Source organism: Aedes aegypti, chromosome 3, assembly GCF_002204515.2.
Source record: "Aedes aegypti strain LVP_AGWG chromosome 3, AaegL5.0 Primary Assembly, whole genome shotgun sequence".
NCBI lineage: Eukaryota > Metazoa > Arthropoda > Insecta > Diptera > Culicidae > Aedes > Aedes aegypti.
The window spans coordinates 191,023,583-191,048,211 of NC_035109.1; the positions used below are offsets into that span (position 1 = coordinate 191,023,583).

A 24,629-nucleotide genomic window follows, 5' to 3' on the forward strand; every position below is an offset into this window, starting at 1 on the left:
TTTTTTGACTCTTAAATTTCCAAATCACAATTATATGTGTTTATAATAATAAATATCTATTTCTTGCTATTTGGTGTGAAAAGATAACCCAGCCTTAAATTTCAATACCGTTTGATCACGAAAATAGTGACCAATTTTCTGAAAAAAGTGACTTTCGTGACTTTTTGTTGGCAATAGTTACTTTTTAGTGACCAGGTCGAAAAAAGTGACCAAGTCACTAAAAAGTGACTTGCTATCAGCCCTGTGAGTAGTACAATATCAATGTTTTAACAATGTTTTAGAATACAAATTGCAACTATCGACATTTTTGCCGCAAACTCAGTTACTTTAAGACTTGTGTTCAGAGAGTAATTGTATCCAACTGATAACCAATTCGAAAAGCAAGAGAAAATTGATCAAACACAAAATCTGATATGTAAGGTATGTGGTACAATCACCCTACGGTTACGGATCAACTAAGGGTCATTTTTAAGTATAAAATATGATTAAAATCATGGTGACACTGTACAAAACCAAATTATCTCCCTGGCCCTACAGAATACAGTTGTTTTCAGGGATACACATCAAAATTCACGGTTACTTACTAAATAGTGTCGATTTCAGTAGAAATTTCAAACGTTTTGTGGGTCTATGGGAGAGAAGGATCCTTATTATGGATCAAACAGACTCATATTATAGATCAGAACACTAGAACACCATTTTATCTGCGAGGTAAACGAATGATGTGTTAGTGAAAGCATACGTTCTTTCGGGATCGTCTTAGCCTTAACTTAGAACTGTGGTATGGTTTTCAATGCTTCTAGGAATATGATTGACATTTTATTTCCTACGAACGGAAACAATATGCTGAACCATATTATTGATTGTGACGCTGTTTAGATTTATGGTTCACGTAGGTGAAATGAGTTCTGCGTAATTGCAACTCTACTTGAGCTATTCTTCGTTTAATCCAACTCTGTTCCATATCAGTGTGCTACCCATAACTGTGGGACGACTGTAGCTCGGCAAGCTATCTCTTTTTGAGTAACGCAACTACCTTGCAAGAAATGCGCATTCGGAATCTCAACATCGCTGCAAACACACCAAAATGCCTGTCTTGTAAACATAGTGAGCTTCTTATAATGTTACGCTTGGGCTGCCCCTTTTGCTGAAACCGAACCAAGCAAGCAAGCAGCATCCGCAGCGCAAACTTGATCTTTCTGCGTGTTTTTCATTGTTTCCCTACTAATTTCAGCAGCCACGAAAAATAAAAACACAAAAAAAATGGGAAATATTTCAGCCGCCGCCATAAAAAACACCATACAAAACACATAATCTGCTTCTCCCTCCGGCTCTCAAAAGAGTGAGGCATCTTTTTCTTTTCCACGATCCAGCATTTCTTCCTTAAGCCACTTTGACATGTTATTACTCTTCTCTTTCGTGACCGATGTACTTTTTTTATGTTTCACTTTCACTTCTTGCTTTCGATAGCTTTCTTGTGCATTTTTTATGGCTTTTCTCCACTCTTCACAGAACGGTTTTCGTCACAAATTCTCCTACCTTATCACCAACAGATAACAAAACGATAATCCTCGCGTGACGAACAACTGTTACTTTAGAATATTAGGTGGCCAAGGTTCTTTTTTTTTTTCTTTTCTTCCAGCCCACAATTGAAATTCCACTCCAGATGCGACGATTCGCGAGCTCTCCTCCACGGCAAGCACAACAATTCGAACCGAACCAACCGAAGTTCACACAAACACTGACCGTTCGCTTCGTCGCCGGATTTTTGAATGAAGAAAGATTGACTGGCGGCGGCTGAAAACGAATCAAACCGCCTGGAGAATGACAGCGAGGCAAAAAGTCTCTTTTCATTGATGCGCGGCGGCTCGTTCATGCGCTTCGCGCAAGCGGAAAAGCTTCGGCGTCTAAGTAGAGGTGTTCGATTTTTTTAAGGTGATGAAGATGCATAGAACTCACACCTCGACATTTTAAGAACACAATCTAGAGAACCACAAACAATGGTCGATTGGTCCAATCGATCGAATTTTCAGCGCAAGCGATTATTTGCCAACAATTCTGAAATGTATAGGGCTCAAAAGTGCGATCCAAAATATCAAAATATGTTACCTTCTTTCAACGTAGGGCAGTTTCGATACACGCTTCTTATAATTGTGATTGTCAAAACAATTAACATTTCAATTTGAATTTTTACCTTACTAGAGTTACAAGCAGTTTTTTTTTTCAGGGCACAAAGATATGCATAGCAAGGTGATCATTTGCGCTATAACTTATTCAAATTGCATCATAGATTATCCCATCTTGTAAAAAAATGTTGTTCTTTGTATTATTGGCACTGTTCTTTAAATCATAAAACTATTGCATGCATTATAACTCCTAATATTTTCATAAGAGATTTTACCTTCTTCTAAAGATAATCTTTTTTTCCAATTGATAATGTTAAGATAATCATAGGCATTATCCACTTACACTCCCGTGCAACAGTTTGGGTTCAACCACTAAAAAACACACAAAAAAAGGTTTGTCCATATCTTTGTGACTACACGTCTAATTGAAACTCTCTTTGGCATATTCGCTAGGTAATGAGTTAATCTTACTTTGTAGGTATTTTGATAACACATTGTTTAAGTTTTACTTATCAAATTTTTACCTAAAGTTGTGACAATTAAAAAAAAAACACTGAAAAGACATTGCTAATTTTCTCAGCATTGGATCGACCAAATTTTAAAATAACGCCTCATTAGAATCGAAATTTTATGTTTTTTGAGAAGAACTAGCAAAATTTTTGAGGAAAAACCTGAAAACTATTTGTTATTAGTAGATGAAAAAACCTAATTTAGTACTAAGTCGAGTCTAGTACACGAGACTGAAGACTTATTCTTATTCAAGACAACTTATTCAAATTGCATCATAGATTATCCCTTCTTGTAATAAAATGTGGTTCTTTTGATTATTGGCACTGGCAAATTATATCATAAAACTATTGATAGCATTATAACTCCTAATATTTTCATAAGAGATTTTACCTTTTTCTAAAGATAATCTTTTTTTACAATTGATAATGTTAAGATAATCATAGGCACTATCCACTTACACTCCCGTGCAAAAGTTTGGGTTCAACCCCTAAAAAAACATACAAAAGAGGTTTGTCCATATCTTTGTGACTACACGTTTAATTGAAACTCTCTTTGGCTTATTCGCTAAGTAATGAGTTAATCTTACTTTGTAGGTATTTTGATAAAACATTGTTTGAGTTTTACTTATCAAATTTATACCTAAAGTTGTGACATTAAAAAAAACACTAAAAAGACATTGCGAATTTTCTCAGCATTGGATCGACCAAGTTTTGACATAATGCCTCATTAGAACCGCAATCTTATGTTCTTTGAGAAGCACTAGCGAAATTTTGGAGGAAAAATCTGAAAACTACCTATATATTATTAGTAGATAAAAAAACCTAATTTAGTACTAACACAGAGAACAGACATGGAGGCTCGAACGAAATTCCATCAAAATCATGTGTAAATGTTAGAATCAATCATCAGCGCCGCCAACGCAGACAGCACGACATACAAACTCGTGTCGACCACACGATGGCACTAGTGAACGTCAACATACATTGGCACACAAAGCAACGCTAGCGACAAGTGGCAATTTTTTATGGTGACACTAGCGCCAAAATGTAAAAAGCGGCAAAATTGATGCTCCTATATTCTGATGACAGCGCCGCCTAACAGGAGCATAACGACATACTTTGAAATGACTAGTACAAAGCATTACACACGCTGACGAGTAAAGATGAACGTCTGTTCTCTGTGGTACTAAGTCGAGTCTAGTACACGACACTGAAGACGGCCTTACAGTTGAGGTCGAAATACGCGTATGAAGATACGAACTCTAGATTAATTAAATTGTATAGTACTAAATTCGGTTTTTTCATCTACTTATAGGTATACCACTAAACAGCTCGAAGATTTATTATAATATTTATTATTAACGAAATAGTCATTCAGGTCATCGTGCAAAAGTTTAGGTTTACCCCTCAGTATGGTGTAGCGCGCAAAAGTTTGGGTTCACTAGAACTTACTTAAACACGAAAATTCTGTGAACTTTCATACCAATCATGTCGTCTAACAACATAGACACATTGTAATTGAGGGGATTCTCCTACTTTTGTAAACTCTATCCGACAAGAGGTTCTTGATTTCACGATCTGTAGCGACCTGCTATCGGAGAAGATTGTGAACTAGCATGTTTCTGATGTCATTGTCAGATAATAAAGAAATCCGGTTCGATTTAAAAACTGGATTAGAAATAACAGAAAACTATAGAATCCCAAAGAAAACCAATTGAGATCTCTATCGTTTTCAATCGTTTCAAATGCCTCTAATGGGATCATTGGCCAAATGGTCGCATCTTATCAAGCTAGCTGTCCTATTCAACAAAGGTCATCTAACAGTGCCTTGGTGGAATGACAAGCTATACAAGATTGAGGAAGAAATCCATGCGGTTGTTGAATAGAGCAAAGATCACTTTAGATTGGGTTGAATAATATAGGAAGCATCAACAACGCTCCTGCAGCTGCAAGGCTGCACAAAGTCCTTTCAAAAGACCATTCAAATAGTCTAGGTAGCCTTAAAAAAGAAGACGGCAGTTTTACTGTTGACTCTTCTGAAACACTGGAAGTAATGATGAGAACTCATTTACCTGAATCGATCCCATATTTGGATAAAGAACAGACATGTATGGTCGATAAATGCCTATCAGAAAGCTTGTGAAATCTCCACGCCTTCGAGGGTCGAATGGGCATTGAGTTCTTTTCAGTCTTTCAAATCTGCCGGGAAAGATGATATTTTCCCAGGCTTACTGTAACAAAGAAAAGAGACGCTTTGTCCGCTCTTAACCGAAATATTCAAAGCAAGTGTTGCGCTTTCACATATTCCAAAAGCGTGGCATAAGGTTCAAGTCGTTTTCATTCCAAAAGCTGGAAGAAAGGTAAAAAAAACTCCCAAAGCCTCTAGACCTATAAACCTTTCCTCTGTTCTTTTAAAGACAATGGAAGTCAACGAGTTTAATAGAAATGCCTCCTTGTAAATACCAATTTGCGTATCAATCAGGTAAATCTAGACGCTGGTAAATAAAATCGAAAAATCTCTTGAAGCCAAAGAAATAGCCGTGGTTGCTTTTCTCGATATCGAAGGAGCATTCGATAATGCATCCTATAGCTCTATGAGTTCAGCCATGAAAGCAAGGGGCTTGGATAAAAGTATTATCGAATGGGTAATGACTATGCTCAAGGATTAGACAATTTCTGCTGATCAAGGAGGTGCGCAAATATCTATAAGATCTACTGAGGGATGTCCTCAAGGAGGAGTGTTATCGCCCTTACTGCGGTCTCTTGTAGTAGACGAACTTCTTAGAAATCTAAAAGATCAAGGTTTTGCGGTAATTGGATATGCCGATTATGTGACCATCTTGGTTCGTGGAAATTTTAATAACACGATTTTCGATCGGTTGCAAACTGCGTTAAGCATTATTCTCAAATCGTGTAGAAAAGAGGGGTTAAACGTAAACCCTTCAAAAACTATTATCGTGCCTTTTATCAAGGGAAAAAGGTAAAGCTTACACAGCCTTCTTTGAATGGAGTTCAAATTTAATTTTCGGAAGAAGTTAAACACCTTGGGGTTACATTGGATTAGAAATTAAACTAGAACTCTCATCTGATCAAGGTAATAAGTAAGGGTACTAATGCCCTTTACCGTATTAATTTTACCGTATTAAATTTTAGACTTATTGATTGTTCCGTTGTCTATAAGATTATCTTTATTTAGAATCATTTTTACTTACAAGAAGTCTTACCATCATTGAATTGCTTATGTTCTAAAAGTGTTCTAAAAGAGGCGGTACTTGGAGTTAACTTTTGGTATGTAAATATAAGCCAATCAGAATTTAGCACTATGCATTATAAGCGAAAAGAAATATAACCATTGGCCTCTTGCATCGTGAGAACGATGCACTTGGCGTAGGCAAGGAGATCGAATTACGCTATTGCATATATCGATTGTCTGGAATGATCGTTGGCGTCAGAGTGTAGTGACAATGACATGGGTCATTGCCTGAGTTGTAATTTGGAAAAGGTTGGCAATAATTTGGTTTGAATGTTAGCATGATATGAATGCTTGGGAATTGTGAAGTAAGGTTTTTATGATCGTGGGAAGGTTCAGCATTTCAGTTGATGTGAAATTTAGTTTTACTGTTTTATGCTTTTCACACTCTTAAGGATTTGTGAGAGCTATGAAACGTTCTGTAATTTGATATTCTTTATGAACATCGGAACATGAACATGTTCTAATGCTTGAGATGAATTATTTATGTTTTTTGAATATTAACTTTGTAATGCAAGTCTATCATGCTACACCTCCACCCTTCGGGAGAGTAATGTATCGAAGAAAAATTACTCGTGTATAGCTATGCTCCAAATACCGTTTACATAAAAAATATACTTATTTGATCCTATCGAATTTCAAGCTTCTTAGTGTTATACTAAGAAATTTTACCTACCCCATTTGATTGTCATTTTTTTTTTTTTTGTGTTTTATTCTCTTTTTTATGGGTGTTAGGCTCGGTGGATCTCTTTTGTATTAAAATTTATTGTTAGTTATCGATACAATGATTAAATCAAAACTTTGTGTTTTTTTTTTTTTTTTTTTTTTTTTTTATTTTTATGCTTTAATAAGTCGATTTTTGTGAACTGTAATATTCTCATTATTTTGTGTCAAATAGTGATTAATTTTACAATTTGGGTCATTGATTTCGACTATTTTATAAGGTCCTGAATAAAATGAATCAAGTTTTTTTCTGTTTTCTACGGTTAAATATACTAAATCTCCAATATTTAGATTTATTGGGTTGATATTTTGATTTGCTTGATTTGTTCGTATTAATTTTTGATCAATTAATTTTCTTCTAGCGATTTCATTTGATTTCTGAATTTTAAATTTAAGTTCATGATAATAGTCCTCGTAATTATAAAGTGGTTCTATGCCTTTTTCGTATATTTCGTTGGGTAGTTGAGCTTTTCTGCCAAAAACTAATTCAAATGGTGTAAATTGATGATCTGAATGTGGAGTGGTGTTATAGGAAAAACTGTAAAATTTTAACCAATCATCCCAATCTGTATGGTGTTCATTTGTAAAAGATCTCAGATATTCATTCAAACATCTGTGATTTCTCTCTAATGAACCAATAGTTTGGGGATGATAAGCCGTTGAAAAGTTTTGTTTAATTTCCAAAATTTTGCAAATTTGTTCTAAGGTTTGATTTTTAAATTCGGTTCCTTGATCTGACCTCAATTCAAGGAAATTTCCGTACACTAATATGAAATGATCGACTAATGCCTTGGCAATGACATTAGCTTCTTTGCTTGCCGTTGGTATTAAAACAACATACTTCGTTAAATCACATTGGATTGTAATTATGTATCTATTTTTGTTATTACTTAATGGAAGTGGTCCAACTGTATCAATTGAAATCACTTCAAATGGTGTGGAAGGTGTTGTGGTAACTATCATATTTTCTTTAGTATGTTTAGTAATTTTATTTTTTTTACATAATTCACAGGATTTTACGAACTGTGATATGCAACCTTTCATATCCTTCCATTTATATTTTTCTCTTATCTTGAGATAAAGTCTATGTTGTCCAATATGACCTCCTAATGGGGTCTCATGGTTAATTCTAATTATTTCATGTATTTCATTTTTATCCGTTATAAATTTTGGCGGATTGTAAATTATTATTTGCACGTGTCTAACTTTTTCATTTGTTATTTTTTTGAAAATATTTATAGGCCATAACTTGAAAAGTTCATTATCCGAAGATAAAGCAATCTTTTTAATTTTCATCGTAAGTAATAATTTCTCTAATTTCAGAAGAGCAAACTCAAGTGTTTGACTTCCGTTTCTTATAAACTGTTGTTGCACTGATGCAACATGTTTTTTACTGTTCTTTGAAAAAATTATCATTTCAAGAACATTGTTATCATAACTAATTCTTAACTTATGCAATTTGTTGGTAATGCTTGGATTTTCAGTTACGTAAGTAGAGAGGTGATCAGGCTCTTTACTAACAGTAACCTTTGGTGTTTCTGCGGGTGTTGTAGTTTGATTTTGTTCTCGGGTCATTGCTCTTGTATTAACCTTCAAAATATTTATATTTTTCAATTCTTCAGACGTTGTAACAATACGTGACAGTGCGTCTGCGATTACATTAGCTTTGCCTTGTATGTATTCTACGACAAAGTCAAATTCTTCTAAGTCTAAACGCATATTTGTGAGTTTCGAGTTTGGATTTTTCATTCCAAACAGGAATACTAGCGGTCTATGGTCTGTTCTTACAACGAACTTTTTTCCATACAAATAAGGTTTAAAGTAGTTAATAGCCCAATGTATCGCTGTTAACTCTTTCAAAATTACTGGTTTATTTTTTTCTCCTTTCGTAAAGGTTTTACTTGCGAAAGCTATCGGTAGCTCGCTATTTTCAAATTGTTGAGACAGTACTGCTCCACAAGCAATGTCTGAAGCATCTGTCGTCAAAATAAATTGTTTATTAAAATCAGGATATTGAAGAATCATTGGTGACATTAAATAATTGCGTAATGATTCGAATGAATATTGACATTCATCCGTCCACATAAATTTTGAATTTTTCTTAAGTAAATTATTCAAAGGACTAGCAATTTTTGCAAAGTTTGGAACAAATTTCCTGTAGTAATTGCAGAAAGCTACAAATCGTCTAACATCATCCGCATTGGATGGAACTGGATAATTTTTAATTGTATCAAATTTAGAAGGATCAGGTAATATTCCTTTATCAGTTATTTTGTGACCTAGATAAGTCACTTCTGGTTGAAAAAATTTACATTTACTTAGATTGAGTTTTAAATTATAGTGTCTCAATCTGTCAAAAACTTGTGTAAGATTCATTAGATGGTGGTTTACTGAACAACCAATCACAATGATGTCATCAATATAAATAAAAGCTAATTCGGGTGTCAATCCAGCCATGGCGATTGTCATCATACGCTGGAAACTATTTGGACTTATATTTAATCCAAATGGTAAACGCGTAAAATGATAATGTCCAGACTGTGTTGAAAACGCTGTGAATTTTCTTGAGTTCTCATCTAGTGGGATTTGATGAAAACCAGACATCAAGTCCAACGTGGAAAAATATTTAGCTCTTCCCAATTGATCCAAAATAGTATCAATCCTGGGGAGAGGAAATTTATCAGCAAGGATTTTTTTGTTAAGCTGTCGAAAATCGACAACTAAACACCATTTCTTGTCATTAGTATCCGATTTTTTCGGTACCAACAAAATTGGAGAATTATATGGGGATACTGAGTGTTCGATAATGTTTTCACCCAGCATCTTATCCACTTGTCTCTGAATTTCATTAGTTTGGGCATGTAAGTTTTTGTAATTCGGAATATATATCGGACAGTTGTCCTGCAGAGGAATTTCCTGAGTATAAAAATTGTTAAAGGTTAAAACATCATCAGGTAAACTAAAAATGTCGTGATATTCTGCAATGAGGTTCTGTAAACCTTTTACTGCATCTAAAGGTATTCCAATAGTTTTAATTTGATTCAGAATGTCTTGCTGACGATTCTTCTTATTTTTAATACTACTATTAATTTTCATTATATGGTAATTATAGAGTGGTTCCATTATAGGTTGGAATCGTGAATACAATATATGTACAGGATTTTCTGTAGTGTTGATAAATTTAACATAAGGGTTATTAGATGATATGATAGTATTTCCACAGAAAACGCCTGGCAATATTTCCTGTGAATGCACAACCATATCGTATGTATATGGAATATTTATAATTCGCCTAATGACTTCACTTCTTTTCGGTAAGATAAAGCCATTGTTTAAGTTGTCTTGAATTGGTATAGTTATTTCTTCATTATTTACATTAAACTTAAGTAACCAAGACTCATAATCAATTATGCATCTATGGGAACTTAAGAAATCGCGGCCTAAAATGCCGTCTGTCATAATAGGGAATTCATCATTTACAAGGTGGAATTTATGCTTGATGCACAGTCCTCCTTCAAAATATAGGTCAGTTACTGCTGACGCGATGGTTTCAACCGTGTCATCAGTGATACCTGTTAACTTGATCTTCTCCGTTATATTTATTAGATAGCTGGGGTGTATTTTGCTACGTTTGAAAATAGATATGTCTGCTCCACAATCTATTATGAATGTGTTTGTAGTGTTTGTCATCTGAACATTGACCGATATGAAATTGGACGCGTTCAGATTCATCGTGAGTACGGGAACAGACCTGTTGTTCCTAAAAAATGATTTGGAACTTGTTGAGGTTGTTGGTGTTGCCTTTGCGGTGGCATCATGTTACTTGGCACCATACTTACCGGTTGAGGCAATGCACCGTTTGGCGCAAATTGACTGGAAAGCATTGAACCATCTACCTCATTCATATGATATAATCGTCTATTACCGGAATGGTTCCAGTTTTGTTGTCTTGGATGTTGATGATTGGTATTTTGGTAATTGTATCTTAAAAATCTGTTTGATGATTGTTGAGGAAAATTTGGTGTGGTTTGACGCGTATTATTACGTGTGAAACCTCTAAAATTACCTCTAGAGTTGTTGCCATTGTTGCGATTTTGATAATTTGATTGATAACTTGGCTTATTTTGAGGAAATTTCTTTCTCATCTGTAACATTGACACAGATGGTTCGTTGTTAAAATTCTCGTTTTCCACAACGATATTCAATGCCTCAGAAAGCGAATCAAATTTTCCAACTTTCAAAAGCATTTTTGTTTCCTGCTTCTGTGATGCGATAATCAAGGATTGAATGGCAGCCTTGTTTGCTAATTTTTTTGCTACTTCATTAGGTACTTCTTCTCTAATGTAAGCTTGTTTCAATTTATCTGCTAGTATGTCTACTTCCTTGGTAAACCCAGAAGTTTCTTGGCCTTTTTTTGGTTTAATATTTTTCAAGTTAGCGAGAGCTAATTCTGAACTGCTTTTGTCAGTGCAGTCAGCAGAAATTTTATCCACAATTTCTTGGTAATTAGCCGGAACGCCAGTAAACAAATCTCTGGCCTTACCAGTCAACCTAGTCAAAATGAGCTGAATGGCAGGGGCTTGCTGATCTGCTGGCACTATAGTTTGCACCAATCTGATAGCATCAATAAATGATTTTACACCTCCTGAATTTCCATCGTAAGAGGGAATCAGTGATGCTAATTCAGATGCTGTTTTTATGTTCAATGCCATTTTAACTTTTTTTGAAATCTTGATCAGTCTAATATTGAATATTATTGCGTAACTAAGTGATTTTAATGATATTGGTTTTGAATATTTCTTAAGTTTTGTTTCTAGTATATAAATTATTTCATCATAATCAAGACGTGCTGCTTTTATAAAGAAATCAACATGTCTATTATCTAAAACATCTTCATATTTCAAAAGAGTTTGTACGACTTTATTGTATATGGTTTTAGTTAAAAGAATTTTATCTTTCAGAGTACTTTTAAGGTATCTTCTAAAAGGAGATTTTTTTAAGTTTGTTTTAATATTATGTAGTTTTCCAATTAAATTTTGTATTTCTAATTCAATTCCACTCATTGAAAACTTTTAAAGTTGATCATAAGGTTAATTGCATAATAAAAAAAATAAAATTTTTCTTTTATGGTTTTTCGCTCAGGGGCAACCATGTGATTGGATCGTCTCCTGGCAAATTTTCAATTCTTGCTATCAATTCTTCCCACGTACGGGGGGTTGTGTTTCTTTCAAAAGGTGCAAATGGTTCTGGACCATTACCCTTTTCAACTTCATTTAAAAATTTGAGAAAATCTTCCCATTCAATGTCATTCATTTTAAAATTTTAATTATAATTCATATAGTTAAGAAAAATATCAATACCAAATGAAATTTACTAATAAAGGCATAAACTTTCATTTATGTTCACCATATAAATCATAACATATTATTTCTTAATGGGGAATATTCATTCTTCTGTTATTTTCCAATATAATTATAAAAGTAGATTTACAATGCACAATTCACATATGAAAATTATTAATTAATGTTAGTAATCAATTACGGATTTGATACGCTCACCAATAGTTGTCTTCCTACGGGTAATTCTGCTCATCGCCATGTTCCTGGCTCTGGCACGATCGTTGCACCTCGGTCACTGCTGCTGCTTGTTGATGTTGTTCTAACTGTACCATCTTCGTAGGGGCAGCTCCATGTTGCCGGTTTGCCCTTTGTTGGGGCGGCTCCAAGTTGCCGGTTCGCCCGTGGATAATTAATTTTCGTTTTCAATTCACTGCACCGCGGGATTTTCTTGTGTCACGCGATTCTGATTTTCCGCACAATTTGAAGATTATTTTGTTCACTTTACTGGATCTCGTTACAATTGTTCAGTTTATTTTTATCGAATGATTTAAAATGTTTATTTTTTATTCACTGCACTTGATTTCTTACTCAAACTTTTTCCAGTACAGCAATACTCTTAGCTGCTTTGAGTGCATTTTTTCGAGTGTTCTTCTTTATCATGTTGTAAACCATTATCACTGTTTGGATACCAACCATCACCAAAATTAGCCACAACTTTAATGCATTTTCCTCATGGAACTGTTGATGGTTTTCTAGGAGATTAGTTATTTGAACATTTGCGTCGCCTTCGTTGGACGACTTTGATGCACCTTTTCCCATAATTGAATCTCACTAGCACTGTTTGAAAAACTTCCGATTTTTGTTTTGTTTTTTCACTTGTTTGCTTCATGCAAAATCAATCACTAGATCATCTAGTTGGTGATCAATAATAATCCACTTCGGACTCCGAAAGATTCGAAAGTCACCGGTCGCCATTTACCGTATTAATTTTACCGTATTAAATTTTAGACTTATTGATTGTTCCGTTGTCTATAAGATTATCTTTATTTAGAATCATTTTTACTTACAAGAAGTCTTACCATCATTGAATTGCTTATGTTCTAAAAGTGTTCTAAAAGAGGCGGTACTTGGAGTTAACTTTTGGTATGTAAATATAAGCCAATCAGAATTTAGCACTATGCATTATAAGCGAAAAGAAATATAACCATTGGCCTCTTGCATCGTGAGAACGATGCACTTGGCGTAGGCAAGGAGATCGAATTACGCTATTGCATATATCGATTGTCTGGAATGATCGTTGGCGTCAGAGTGTAGTGACAATGACATGGGTCATTGCCTGAGTTGTAATTTGGAAAAGGTTGGCAATAATTTGGTTTGAATGTTAGCATGATATGAATGCTTGGGAATTGTGAAGTAAGGTTTTTATGATCGTGGGAAGGTTCAGCATTTCAGTTGATGTGAAATTTAGTTTTACTGTTTTATGCTTTTCACACTCTTAAGGATTTGTGAGAGCTATGAAACGTTCTGTAATTTGATATTCTTTATGAACATCGGAACATGAACATGTTCTAATGCTTGAGATGAATTATTTATGTTTTTTGAATATTAACTTTGTAATGCAAGTCTATCATGCTACAGCCCTATGGGTCTGCAATAAAGCCTAATAAAGATTTATTCAGCAATAGTCCGTCCAAAAATTACTTATGCTTCACTGGTATGGTGGCCCAAGACAAATGAGGTAATCGCTCAGAAGAAGCTGGCTAAGTTGCAAAGAGACTTGCTTGTATATCAATGACAGGGGCAATTTAAAGTACACTATCGGTTGCCTTGGATGCCCTTCATAATATACTGTCTTTGCATCAATTCATTAAACTGCAAGCTGCAAAAAATGACTTGCAGTTTATTCGTTATAATAAAATACTACGTGGTGATTGGTCACATGAAGATCATCAAGGAATTCAATTTGAATTCAGATATGAAAACATTAGACGATTGGATGACAACGAAGACCAACTATGATTCCCTTCAAGCCAAGCCAAATATAGCGGATTCTGGTGGGTCAAGTTCACGTCCAGGTTCTATTGTATTTTATACCAACGGGTCAAAGATGGGCGACAATACTAGAGCTGGAGTTTTCGGCCCTGGTCTTCTTCTTCTTCTTGGCATTACGTCCTCACAGGGACAAAGCCTGCTTCTCAGCTTAGTGTTCAATGAGCAATTCCACAGTTGTTAACTGAGAGCTTTCTTTGCCAAAGTTTCCATTTTCGCATTCGTATATCGTGTGGCAGGTACGATTATACTTTATGCCCAGGGAAGTCAAGGAAATTTCCATTACGAAAAGATCCTGGACCGACCGGGAATTGAACCCAGACACTTTCAGCATGGCTTTGCTTTGTAGCCGCGGACTCTAACCACTCGGCTAAGGAAGGCCCCACATCGGCCCTGGTATCAGCAAGCGATTACTATGGGGCGCAGTCCCACTGCAGTCCAAGCTGAAATACAAGCCATCTTTGACTGTACAAATGTTTGTCTCAAAAGAAACTATAAGTTTGCAAAGATCTGTATTTTCTCGGAAGCCACGCAGCTTTGAATGCTCTAAAGGCATTCACATGTAGATCAAAGTTAGTGTGGAAATGCATTCTTTCTCTGAAGCAATTGGCCAGTAAGAACGAAGTTACATTGTACTGGGTGTCCGGCCATTGTGGAATTGAGGGTAATGAAATCGCCGACAATCTAGCAAGACAGGGTGCAGCTTCGACCTTTGTCGGCCCTGAACCGTTCTGTGATGTTCCTGAGTGCACTCTCAGGATGAAACTGAAAAATTGGGAAATGTCCATGGTAGAATCCAATTGGAACGCACGAGCACATCCAAGCAAGCGCAAAGATTCATAAAATCCAGTCTAGCAAAAGCCTATACTGGGCTATACTGAATCATAATAAAGGAAATCTTAGAGTAATAACTGACCAGATGACCGGTCACTGCCCAAGTAGGTATCATCTTAAAAAGATAGGAAAAATTCAACCCAATGTCGTTTTTGTCAAGCTGAAAACAAAACTGCTGAGTATTTACTCTGCAACTGCGGAGCATTGCTTATTCAAAAAATGTTAACATTTGGAAAAGGGTTATTAGAGCCCTTGGAAATTTGGCAAGGTAGTCCTAATAGGGTAAAAGACACATCAACCAATGTCTATCACATCTCAATCGTGAAAGGATATTTGATGACCACCAAATAAAATATGGGTCATACCACAATATTGCTGAATAATGGAAGCAGTGGTTAAAAGGCTCTACAGATGAGGAAAAAACAATTGAAATCGGTCGAAAAACGGCAGAGATACTAACCTTTCGGTTGTCGCGCGAATTTTTGTAACGCAACACCCTTGGTTTTGCGAATATCCCAGGAGCCTGATCACTTAGAAAGATGGCGTCTTCGGCCAAATTGTTCAGTAGCTCTAGGGCTATCATTATTTTAGCAAATAAATTCGGTATTTTGCCGCTAGGCGGCGCTAGTGAGCATGAAACTTTTGATTTGCAGATCTCGCAATCCTGACCACTTAAAAAGATGGCGTCTTCGGCAAGGATGTTCGATAATTCAAGGACTATCATTGTTCGAGCTAGTTGATTTAAAATTTTCCAACCAGGCGGCACTAGTGAGCATACAAACTTTGTTTTGCAAATATCTCAGGAGCCTGATTCCTTGGAGAGATTTCGTCTTCGGCAGAGTTTCACTTTTTTTCGCATAAAACTTTTGCACGATGGCTTTGCACGAACTTTTGCACGATGGCTAGTATATAAAATGCAAAAAATGTTTTTGGAAAAATACCTACGAGCTAAGAATAACTCATTGCCTTTCAAATGCGCCATAGAGAGTTTCAATTGGACATTTAGTAACAGATATATTAACAGAGCACTTTTGCATGTCAATCTTGAAGTGTCTCGATGTTATTATATTAGCTGATCATTTTCAATTTTAATTTTCGTAATTTTAATCACTATAGTTGCCAGTTTTGAGTATGTTGGATGATACTTATACGATGTTTAGGGCCAAGGGAAGTTCATGGCAAAACTTTCGAAATTTTGCTGGTTCCAAGGCAATAAAAGCAAAATTTCGCGACTATGTCGAGGTCCCATAGTTTTGATCGAATCTAAAAAGTGTCAAAAGGCAATAGGTAGAAAGGACAAAAGGTCAAAGAACAAAAAAGAAGGGACAAAAGGTCGAAAATCCATTTTCAAAGAGAGAATAAAATCCAATCAAGCAAATCATATTGGTCTTTTTTGTCCTTTCGACCTTTTGTCTATCAACATTTTGTCCTTCCAACCTTTTGTATTGCGACCTTTTGTCATTAAACCGTTTCGATCATTTGTTACATAAAAATGTATGATTGTAGTAAAAATAACCCTAAATTTCAAGGATTTTTTTGTATTTTACATATTGAGAAAATAAGTTTAATAGTACCGTTTTGATTCATATTACGGACAGCTTCAAATTCCGGACACTCTCGTTTGTATGGGAAACATTTCACACGAAATGTTTCAATTTTCGCCGTCCAAAAGTTCTCTTTTTCGAGGCTCGTTTTATTAGGTTATTTCCATAAATATCATTGCAAATTTATAATGCCCAACTACCTTAGACGTCTCTTAAGTGGTTGAACGATTTCAATTGATGATTTGACTGTTAAATTAATGATTATCATGAGTTGTCCGTAATTCGAATCAAAGCGTCCGGAATATGAGGCAAAAGTGAGGGAATGTCCAGAATAAGAATCATGAAAAAGCCACACGTTTTGATTAATTTAAAATTATTCAAGTTGCGGACGCGAATTCTTTACCCACCATCCGAAATTTAAGGGCTTCCGACGCTCGATAACGCTAAAAAATCATACAGAATGATTTATTTTGTATGGTCCAAGCTGGGTTATACTTCACTGAGGCCTTAAGTGTCCGTAATATGAATCAAAACGGTATATTATCAATGCAAAATTTAAAACAGTCATAAATACGTCCAACTTGAAACCAATTGCTTAGAACATTTTTGATAACACCTCGAACCACAAATAAATAAACCATGCTAATATCTGAAATTTAGTAAGAGTGTTACATAATTTTTTCTTTTAGGTTTCACGGTGATGGTTCAAAAAAAAAAAATATAAATATAAATATTGTTGATTTGGTCGGAAAAATAATTACGAACATAATGTTTTGTTTTTCCTCACTGAGGCAAAAAAACTTAATAATTTCTTAGGGCATAATTATGATTTGGCACCACAACGTTTATTGTTAAAATTTGTAAGTTTCACTTATGATTTGAGTGAAGAATTTTATTACTGATTTTCATAAGTGTTGAGGACATAAGTCATTCAATGAAATTCTCTAATGAACGCTGTTTAGAAAGCAGAAGCAATTTGAACGGCATTCCCCTACAAATCACCATCACCCCACATAACACACGGATAGACTGCGCAAAGGGTATAAAGTCCCCCTCACACACGGTTGGCAGCAATAACAACAACAGCAGCAGCATCGCACATCTGTCAAGCACTACACTCACTGAGCGCCTTCCAGTGAGTGACCAAGCGCATCACAGTGAGTGACCGTCGCTAGTCCAGCATACACATGCATCATCAATCATCATCGCCGTCATCGTCGTCATCATTTGCGCCTGGAAACAGCGGAAATATTCTACGCGTTTCTAGAACATGTGGTGCGGAATATAAATACGCGTGATGTGCGGATGAAAATCAGTTATATTTTCAAATTCAAAAAGTGAAGTACAAGTGATAAGTAAAGTGAAAAGTGTAAAGTGTAAGTTTAATAAAGTGAAGTGTTTTTAAAAAGTAAAACTTGCCTAGTGCTTTCTTCGCGTGCGGAAAGTGTCGTTTTCGAACAAACGCAATGATAATAATAATGTTTCAATGGATCATTAAAATAACCAAAACGGCCGCTATGGGAAGCATAGATAGCGCCACCGTAGTCTTGTGTGTTTGGCAGAACAGAAATGCTGTCACAATGTTAAATCCCATATACAGTGGCGCTTTTGTTTTGATGCAGTTAGCACTTGCAAAAACTACCTTCAATGATCCATTATCAATCAATGATAACATTTCCCTGTTACTTCAGACATGCTCAAAAAATGACATGTTCTGTAACATGTGACTAAATTTCGCTTAACTGGTACCCAACTTCGAAAGCGGAGCAGTTCTGCTAGCGATTGCTATGAAAATTATTTAAAAACTTGATTTATAAAGAATTCATAGATCTCACTTATGAAAATTAACACTTCACGTCAGACATAACTTGATTTTTAACATTTATTTTTGAGAGATTTTTCTCACCGGACTCACCAATACTGGGCAGATATCGCCTCGTTAGTTACAAGTATTAGCCATATTTAAATATATAAATCAAAATTAACACACTTATTTCTGTGGCCAAATTTTGACGAGAACAACCCTCCTTCTTCTTCTTTCAGGCCCTATGTTCCAACTGAGACATAGTCTGCTTCTCAGCTTAGTGTTCTTATGAATACACAGATTTTATCTGAGAGCTTTCTTTGCCGGTTGACCATTTTGTGCATGTATATATCGTGTGGCAGATACGAAGATACTTCATGCCCTAGGAAATCGAGGAAATTTATTTTACCAAAAGATCTTTAACCGAATTGTCTTGCTGAATAGTTGCTCGTTTACCGCTACGGCTATAAGGCCCCTATATTTGTTTATAAGAGAGCAACCCTTACTCTAAATTAATTCAGAAAAAACGATCCATGTTATGTTTGGAAAAAATGCGCATAGACAACATCTCCAAGGCTTTCCGAAGTAGTTATTTCATTTTCTTACTAGCAATTCTAAGCCTTTAATCCATTATTTTCCACTATGCAAAAACATGCTCTACAAACTTGAACTATTTCTTTACGTAGCTGCACTCAAAGAGTTTCATTCCTTTGTGTAATAACATCCTCACACATCACTATGCGGTATAATTAGCCAATTTCTTCGCCATAGCGAAGGTAAGAAGATAATTCTACGTTCTAATCCTTTCGTTTCAGAACAGCAAATTCTAATTCTTTCTGTTATGTCACATACATACAGTTGGAAATGGGAAGCCTAACGCGAGCTTGCAGAAACCAATAGCTACTCGGCTGACCACGTGATAGGCCAAGGATGAGCTAATCCCGCGTGATGACCAACGCCAATCATTAGCGTTGGTGGTTGCTTTAGACGGGGCACCATTAGGGTGAAGAAACATCTGTACTCTTGTGCTGTGTGTACACAATATATTTATTGCGATAGAAGTACCTTAAAATACACACTTAGATTAGAGTACTGGGGTCGGTAAATTTTTACTTGGCTTTAGGACCACCGAAAAAGTCAGTAAAATACAAATTTTCGCCACGTGTTATTGAATGGTACAAACATGTGTTTTAATTTTTATCAGTAAATAATATAAATCAATATTGGGCTTTCCTTATCCTAATGATAACTACAAAGCAAAGCCTGCAGATATCTGGGTTAAATTTCTGGTCAGTCCAAGATCTTTTCGTATTGTAGAAAAACGTTAGAAACGGTTTATCAACGAAGTTATACTTTTCTCAATACCTAACTTCGGAAAAAGGGAACCCAAAATAAAATTATTCATAGCAAAAAATTCCAAAAACTTGCTATGATAAACTAGAAGCTTCTATTTAATACTTTCTAGTACTCATGTTGTTACGATGAGGGAGATTCCAATGAATTAGACAGTCGAAGGTATGGGATGGTACACAAATTATGTCACGCTAAATTTCAACTTTTTCGACCCCCTCCCCCTCCCTTTGTCACACTTTTTGTATGAGTCCTCCGAAAATTTTGTAAGGCTTGTCACGCTTGGCTCGACCTCCTCCCCCCCCCCCTTGGAGCGTGACGTAATTTGTGAATGACCCCTATGTATCTAGGACTCATGCTCTAACTATGTGGGGAAGATAAGTGTTGAGTACCTACTTAGGATTCAATACAATTATTGATTAAATTGTTCCATATTCCATTACGTAGTGCCGTCCAACAACAGATCGATTCAAATAAGAATACCTATATAGGTAATAGATTGTCTCCTTACCTTACTTTACCGAATGTCGACAGCGCCGGTTGTCTTCTGATGGAAGTCGGAGAGCGTCGTCTTATTGTGGCGTAAACCGGTTCATCGTCTGGTGGCCGTTTTTCTTTCCCTCGGGGGCTTTTGCTGTGGGTAGGGCTTGCAACACCGGGCACGGGTGGCGCTGTTCGAGTTACTTTCTGCCGCGAACTCACAGCACCAGAGGAGCTTTTGGTGTTCGAAACTGGTCTGGTGCTGCCACCTGATGGCGGACGGGAACCGGAAGTGGCTGGTAGCTTTGGCAAAGCTCGATTGATCGAAAACAGTCCCCTCTGGTGGCTAATCGGTTTGGCCGGGGTTGAGCTTTCCGGTCGACTGGTTGCGGCTGATGAGACGGCGGTTCTAGTTAGATTGTTCGTTTTCTTACGCAGAGTGACGTTACTCGACAAGGAAACTACCCGGTTGTGGCCACCGGATGCTGAAGCTTTCCCTGAGTCCGGCTGCACTTCTGACAGCACTGATTTGTTTGAGGGAATTCTGCGGATGTTAACTAAAGGCACTGCGGCATTCAGTTGTGCCGATGATACAGAAGGGTTTCTTGTCACTAAGATTTGGTTCAATCTGAAATAAAGTTATTATGTTCGAAATATTTCTAAATATACAGTATATTGGATAATACATTATTGATTTTTTAATACAAAATTATCAACTTTGATAGGCTAGATCACAGTTATTTCAAGTTCAAGTTCTTTTCAAGTTTTCCGCTGAAGATTAGTCTAGACGTCACATGAGCAATACATATAACAGGTCTTACATATAACTCGTCTGGTTTTATGGCTAAATTTTGTCCAGCTTTTTTTTTCTGGCATTTCCACCACAAATTTCTTTAAGATCATTGAAACAAATTTTCAGAAATTTGTACACAATATTCTCCAGAAATCTCAACAGAAATGTTTTCTTTTCTTACTAAAGCGAAGTATGTATGCACTTCAACAGAAAAGTAATCGCCTATCTCGATGCGTTGGAAATTTCTTGCAAGAAATGCTCAAGAAAAGCATTTTTCTTTGATCGCAGTGATGGATCTGGGCAGCGCGTAACCCTGGCGTGTAACTGGCCGGCGCGCAACTAACTCGACGAAAGTAAAATTTTACAAAATATTCGCAATACGCAGTTGAAAAGAAATTTTAATTCAAATGGAGCTCACTGTAGGAAATTTCTTGACCATTTCTTCGGCAGAAATTTTTACTTTTCTTGAGCGGAACTGCATACTTAGCTTTACTTGAATTCCAGAAGCTACTCGGAATTTTCTTCTTTTTACACCATCGAATTAGTGACTTCAGTGACCATTTTACTGAACAAAGTAACGTTAGTGACTTTTTGTTACAAGTAGTGACTTTTTAATGCATAAATATATTCCTTCATTTTTTTCCAGTAAAATCACTCAAAAAATATATGTTGAAATTCATGTCATGAAGAGAAGTGAAAATCTTATTCAAATCGGTCCATGAATAATTGAGATCTAACTCTAATGTTGCCAATTTTGTATAGAAAATAGAAAAAAGTGGCACATGTATCATCCAATACTGTATGGGTTTGTTCACAAATTTCATAACGCCGAAAATGGTCAATTTTGACACCCACCCACCCCCTCGTAACGTTTTTCGTATAAATATTTTACAAACTTTGTATGAGCTGTAATACCACGAGGACACCCACCCACCCCCTTCAGCGTTATGAAATTTGTGAATGAATCCTATGTTTAAATATACATATGAATATTAAATTTAAAAACTGCACACTTACTTTTGTTTGTCTTTGGAAATTTTCGACAATGTGCCTCTCGGAACTTTTGGTAATTGTGTTGACTGAAAAAACAAAATAAAAATAAAATATGTTAAATATTTTGTGACATAAAACAACGCCATACAGACCACTAGGGTGCTGGTGCCATTAGTGGACTACCTAAGCTATAAAAAATCATAACATAATAACGAAAAGCCCTAATAGAGATCTTTTGGCGTCAACAGAAAAGAAAGATTTCACTCTCTACTATATGAGAAAAAATATAAAAAGAGTGATATAATTATTTTTTGAGCATGAAATCGATTGAGCCACTATTGGTACACGTGTTTCAGTAGTTGCGCTAGTGCTCCAGTAGTAGACGTTCGGGAATGATACAAGGAATTATAAACAAAATAATTAACTTTTACATAGGTTTAACATTTTTCACTCGAAACAACAACTAATATCTTTCAAATGAAGCATAAAGATCATCTCTGGGACTTTTCTTCATTTTTATAGGGAAGGTGTACCGGTATTCGCCATGTACCAGTTATTCGCCACCTGGATTATATATCGTTTTATGGCATATATGGTTGCCAATTGTTTAGTGTTCGCTAAATTGCTTTAACCCGTATAGGCCTGAGTGAAAGCAAAAATACTAAAACCCTCACCGCTCAGCGAACACTTAACGGATTCAAATAATTTTTTGTCAGTATACTGGCCCACATATCTAGTTCCTAAATGTAGCCAAAGGATCTCGGGAATGTCCTGTGGTCGGAGATATTTTGGTGGGTCCCTGGGTAAAAAAGGGCTATTTTTTTGGGACACACCAAGTTGTTATTATTTATTTGCAATGGCAATCATTTTAATTTGCATAAATCATTAAGATCTGATATTCAACATTATAAATGAAGAGGTAAGCACCGTTTAGAATGTACTAGTTGTGGTCACTCGGGCTTAATGCCCTAAAGAATCGGCTATAGATTTGTTGGATACTAAACCGTTTCAATTCTCTAACAGTAGAGATTAAACATAATAATTTACTGAAATACGTTCCCATGGGCTTGACACATATAATTAGACACAAATTGACCACTTTGTTGTAAATTTGAGGCATCATGGAGACCCAAAATGGTTATTTCAAGGGTCAAACAAATTAAGGACACAAGGTTATCCAACTCAATCGTTTCTCAAAATGTTTACGCTGATGGGTTTTTCTTGAAATTCCTTGATATAGTGGCCACATTATAGCCGATTCAGGAAATTATATGTAATTTGAAATTTGCCTACCTCCAGGGGCAAAAAAGTACAGCACCATTTTCAGCCGACCTGACCCAGTAACCCACCTGAATAACTCCGGACACATGAACATTCCCGAAATTCTTTGACCACTTTTAGAAACTAGGTATGTGTGCCAGTATACTGACAAAAAATAATTTAAATCCGTTAAGTACTTGCTGAGCGGTGAGAGTTTTTGTAATTTTTCGTTCACTCAGGCCTATACGGGTTAAGATGATACGGAAACATTCTTGGAAACCGTAAAATTTTCTCAGAGAATAATAGAAAAAAATCATTTTCCTTAAAACTTTTGCTCCTTTGCACCTATTTTTCGCCATGGTGTTCCTGATTCGCCACCCTCCATAAGAAATCAACGTAGGTGGCGAATTCAGGAACCGAAATTAAAATCGTGGCGAATACTGGTGCAAGTGGTCCTGTATTCGCCACCCCCATTTTTAATACAAAAACAAAGTTTCTGATTAGTTGTTTTATATTTTCCCTACTGAGCATGGATTGAAAGCTTCCGTTTAATGTATTGACAGTAACCAAAGGTCGTTTAATTGATGTATAAACTGTATTTTTCCTTAGGATGGCCAAAACTGGTACATCCATTTAAAAACTGCTTCCATCCGTTGATCCACTACTGGAACACGACGGCAACTACTGGTGCAAGGGGGCAATTTTTTTGCGTTGAGTTAATTATTTATATGACTTTTTGATACACAGTTCGAATGAAACGTGTAAATTTCTGAGACATATAATGCACATAATTGGAGCGTGGAATATCATGGATATTTACATGATATGTCATGTAAACTTCAATTATATGTCATGTAATCTAGCAGGATCCTAAGTGATTACATGACATATTACATGATTTCAAACTGAAATTTACATGAGGTCATGTTTACATCGCATAAAAGAAGTTTACATGACGTGTAATCTTCATTATTTTTAACTGTGTAAGATAAAAAGCTAAATTTTGGCAAATCGATTAAACTAGATGCGATCTATCCACCAAAAATAGCGCATGTCGTTTTTATCGAAAAATGTACGTTTTATTCCATAGTTCATTCTACTGGTACATTACAAGCATTGGTACCGGCACCCTATTATACATGTAAACAATTGAAAAAAAAGCAAAATAAACGATTAGATATTTTGCCAAATGGCGATTATGCCAAACGACCGTTATGCCAAATGACATTATGCCAAACAGCTATTATGCCAAACGACTGTATGCCAAACGACTGTATGCCAAACGACTGTATGCCAAACGGCATTATGCCATACGGCATTATGCTAAACGGAGTAGACCCTTTCAAGGGTACTTTGGGATGTAAAGTAATGGATCTTAAAGAATTTAGCCGCACAAATTTGCACTTTTTCAATTAAGGGCTTTTTGAATTTGTCCAATATTGTTAACCATTTTCTATTAAAACAGCTAAAAAATAATTCAGCCAATAAATGAATACCGATAAATCATTCATATAATCATTTCTATGTAAATTCTAACATTTATAATGATTTGCACAACGTTAATCGCATAAATGG

General features: G+C 35.8%; 1 protein-coding gene across 12 annotated transcripts in view; it reads right to left on the reverse strand.

The window, feature by feature from the left end:
- The window catches only part of LOC5568854 (cytospin-A), a 141,239-nt gene that overhangs the window by 115,266 nt on the left and 1,344 nt on the right, over nucleotides 1-24,629 (reverse strand). For 6 of the 12 annotated variants that reach the window (XM_021854791.1, XM_021854789.1, XM_021854792.1 and 3 more), the window contains exons 2-3: nucleotides 21,819-21,880; nucleotides 20,040-20,636 (exon numbers count right to left, since the gene is read on the reverse strand). In XM_021854791.1, the coding sequence (XP_021710483.1) occupies nucleotides 20,040-20,636; nucleotides 21,819-21,880 (659 nt within the window). Of the gene's footprint in view, nucleotides 1-1,303; nucleotides 1,763-20,039; nucleotides 20,637-21,818; nucleotides 21,881-24,629 lie in introns of those variants that run through there. The other 6 variants (XM_021854797.1, XM_021854795.1, XM_021854793.1 and 3 more) reach the window with 3 other exon arrangements.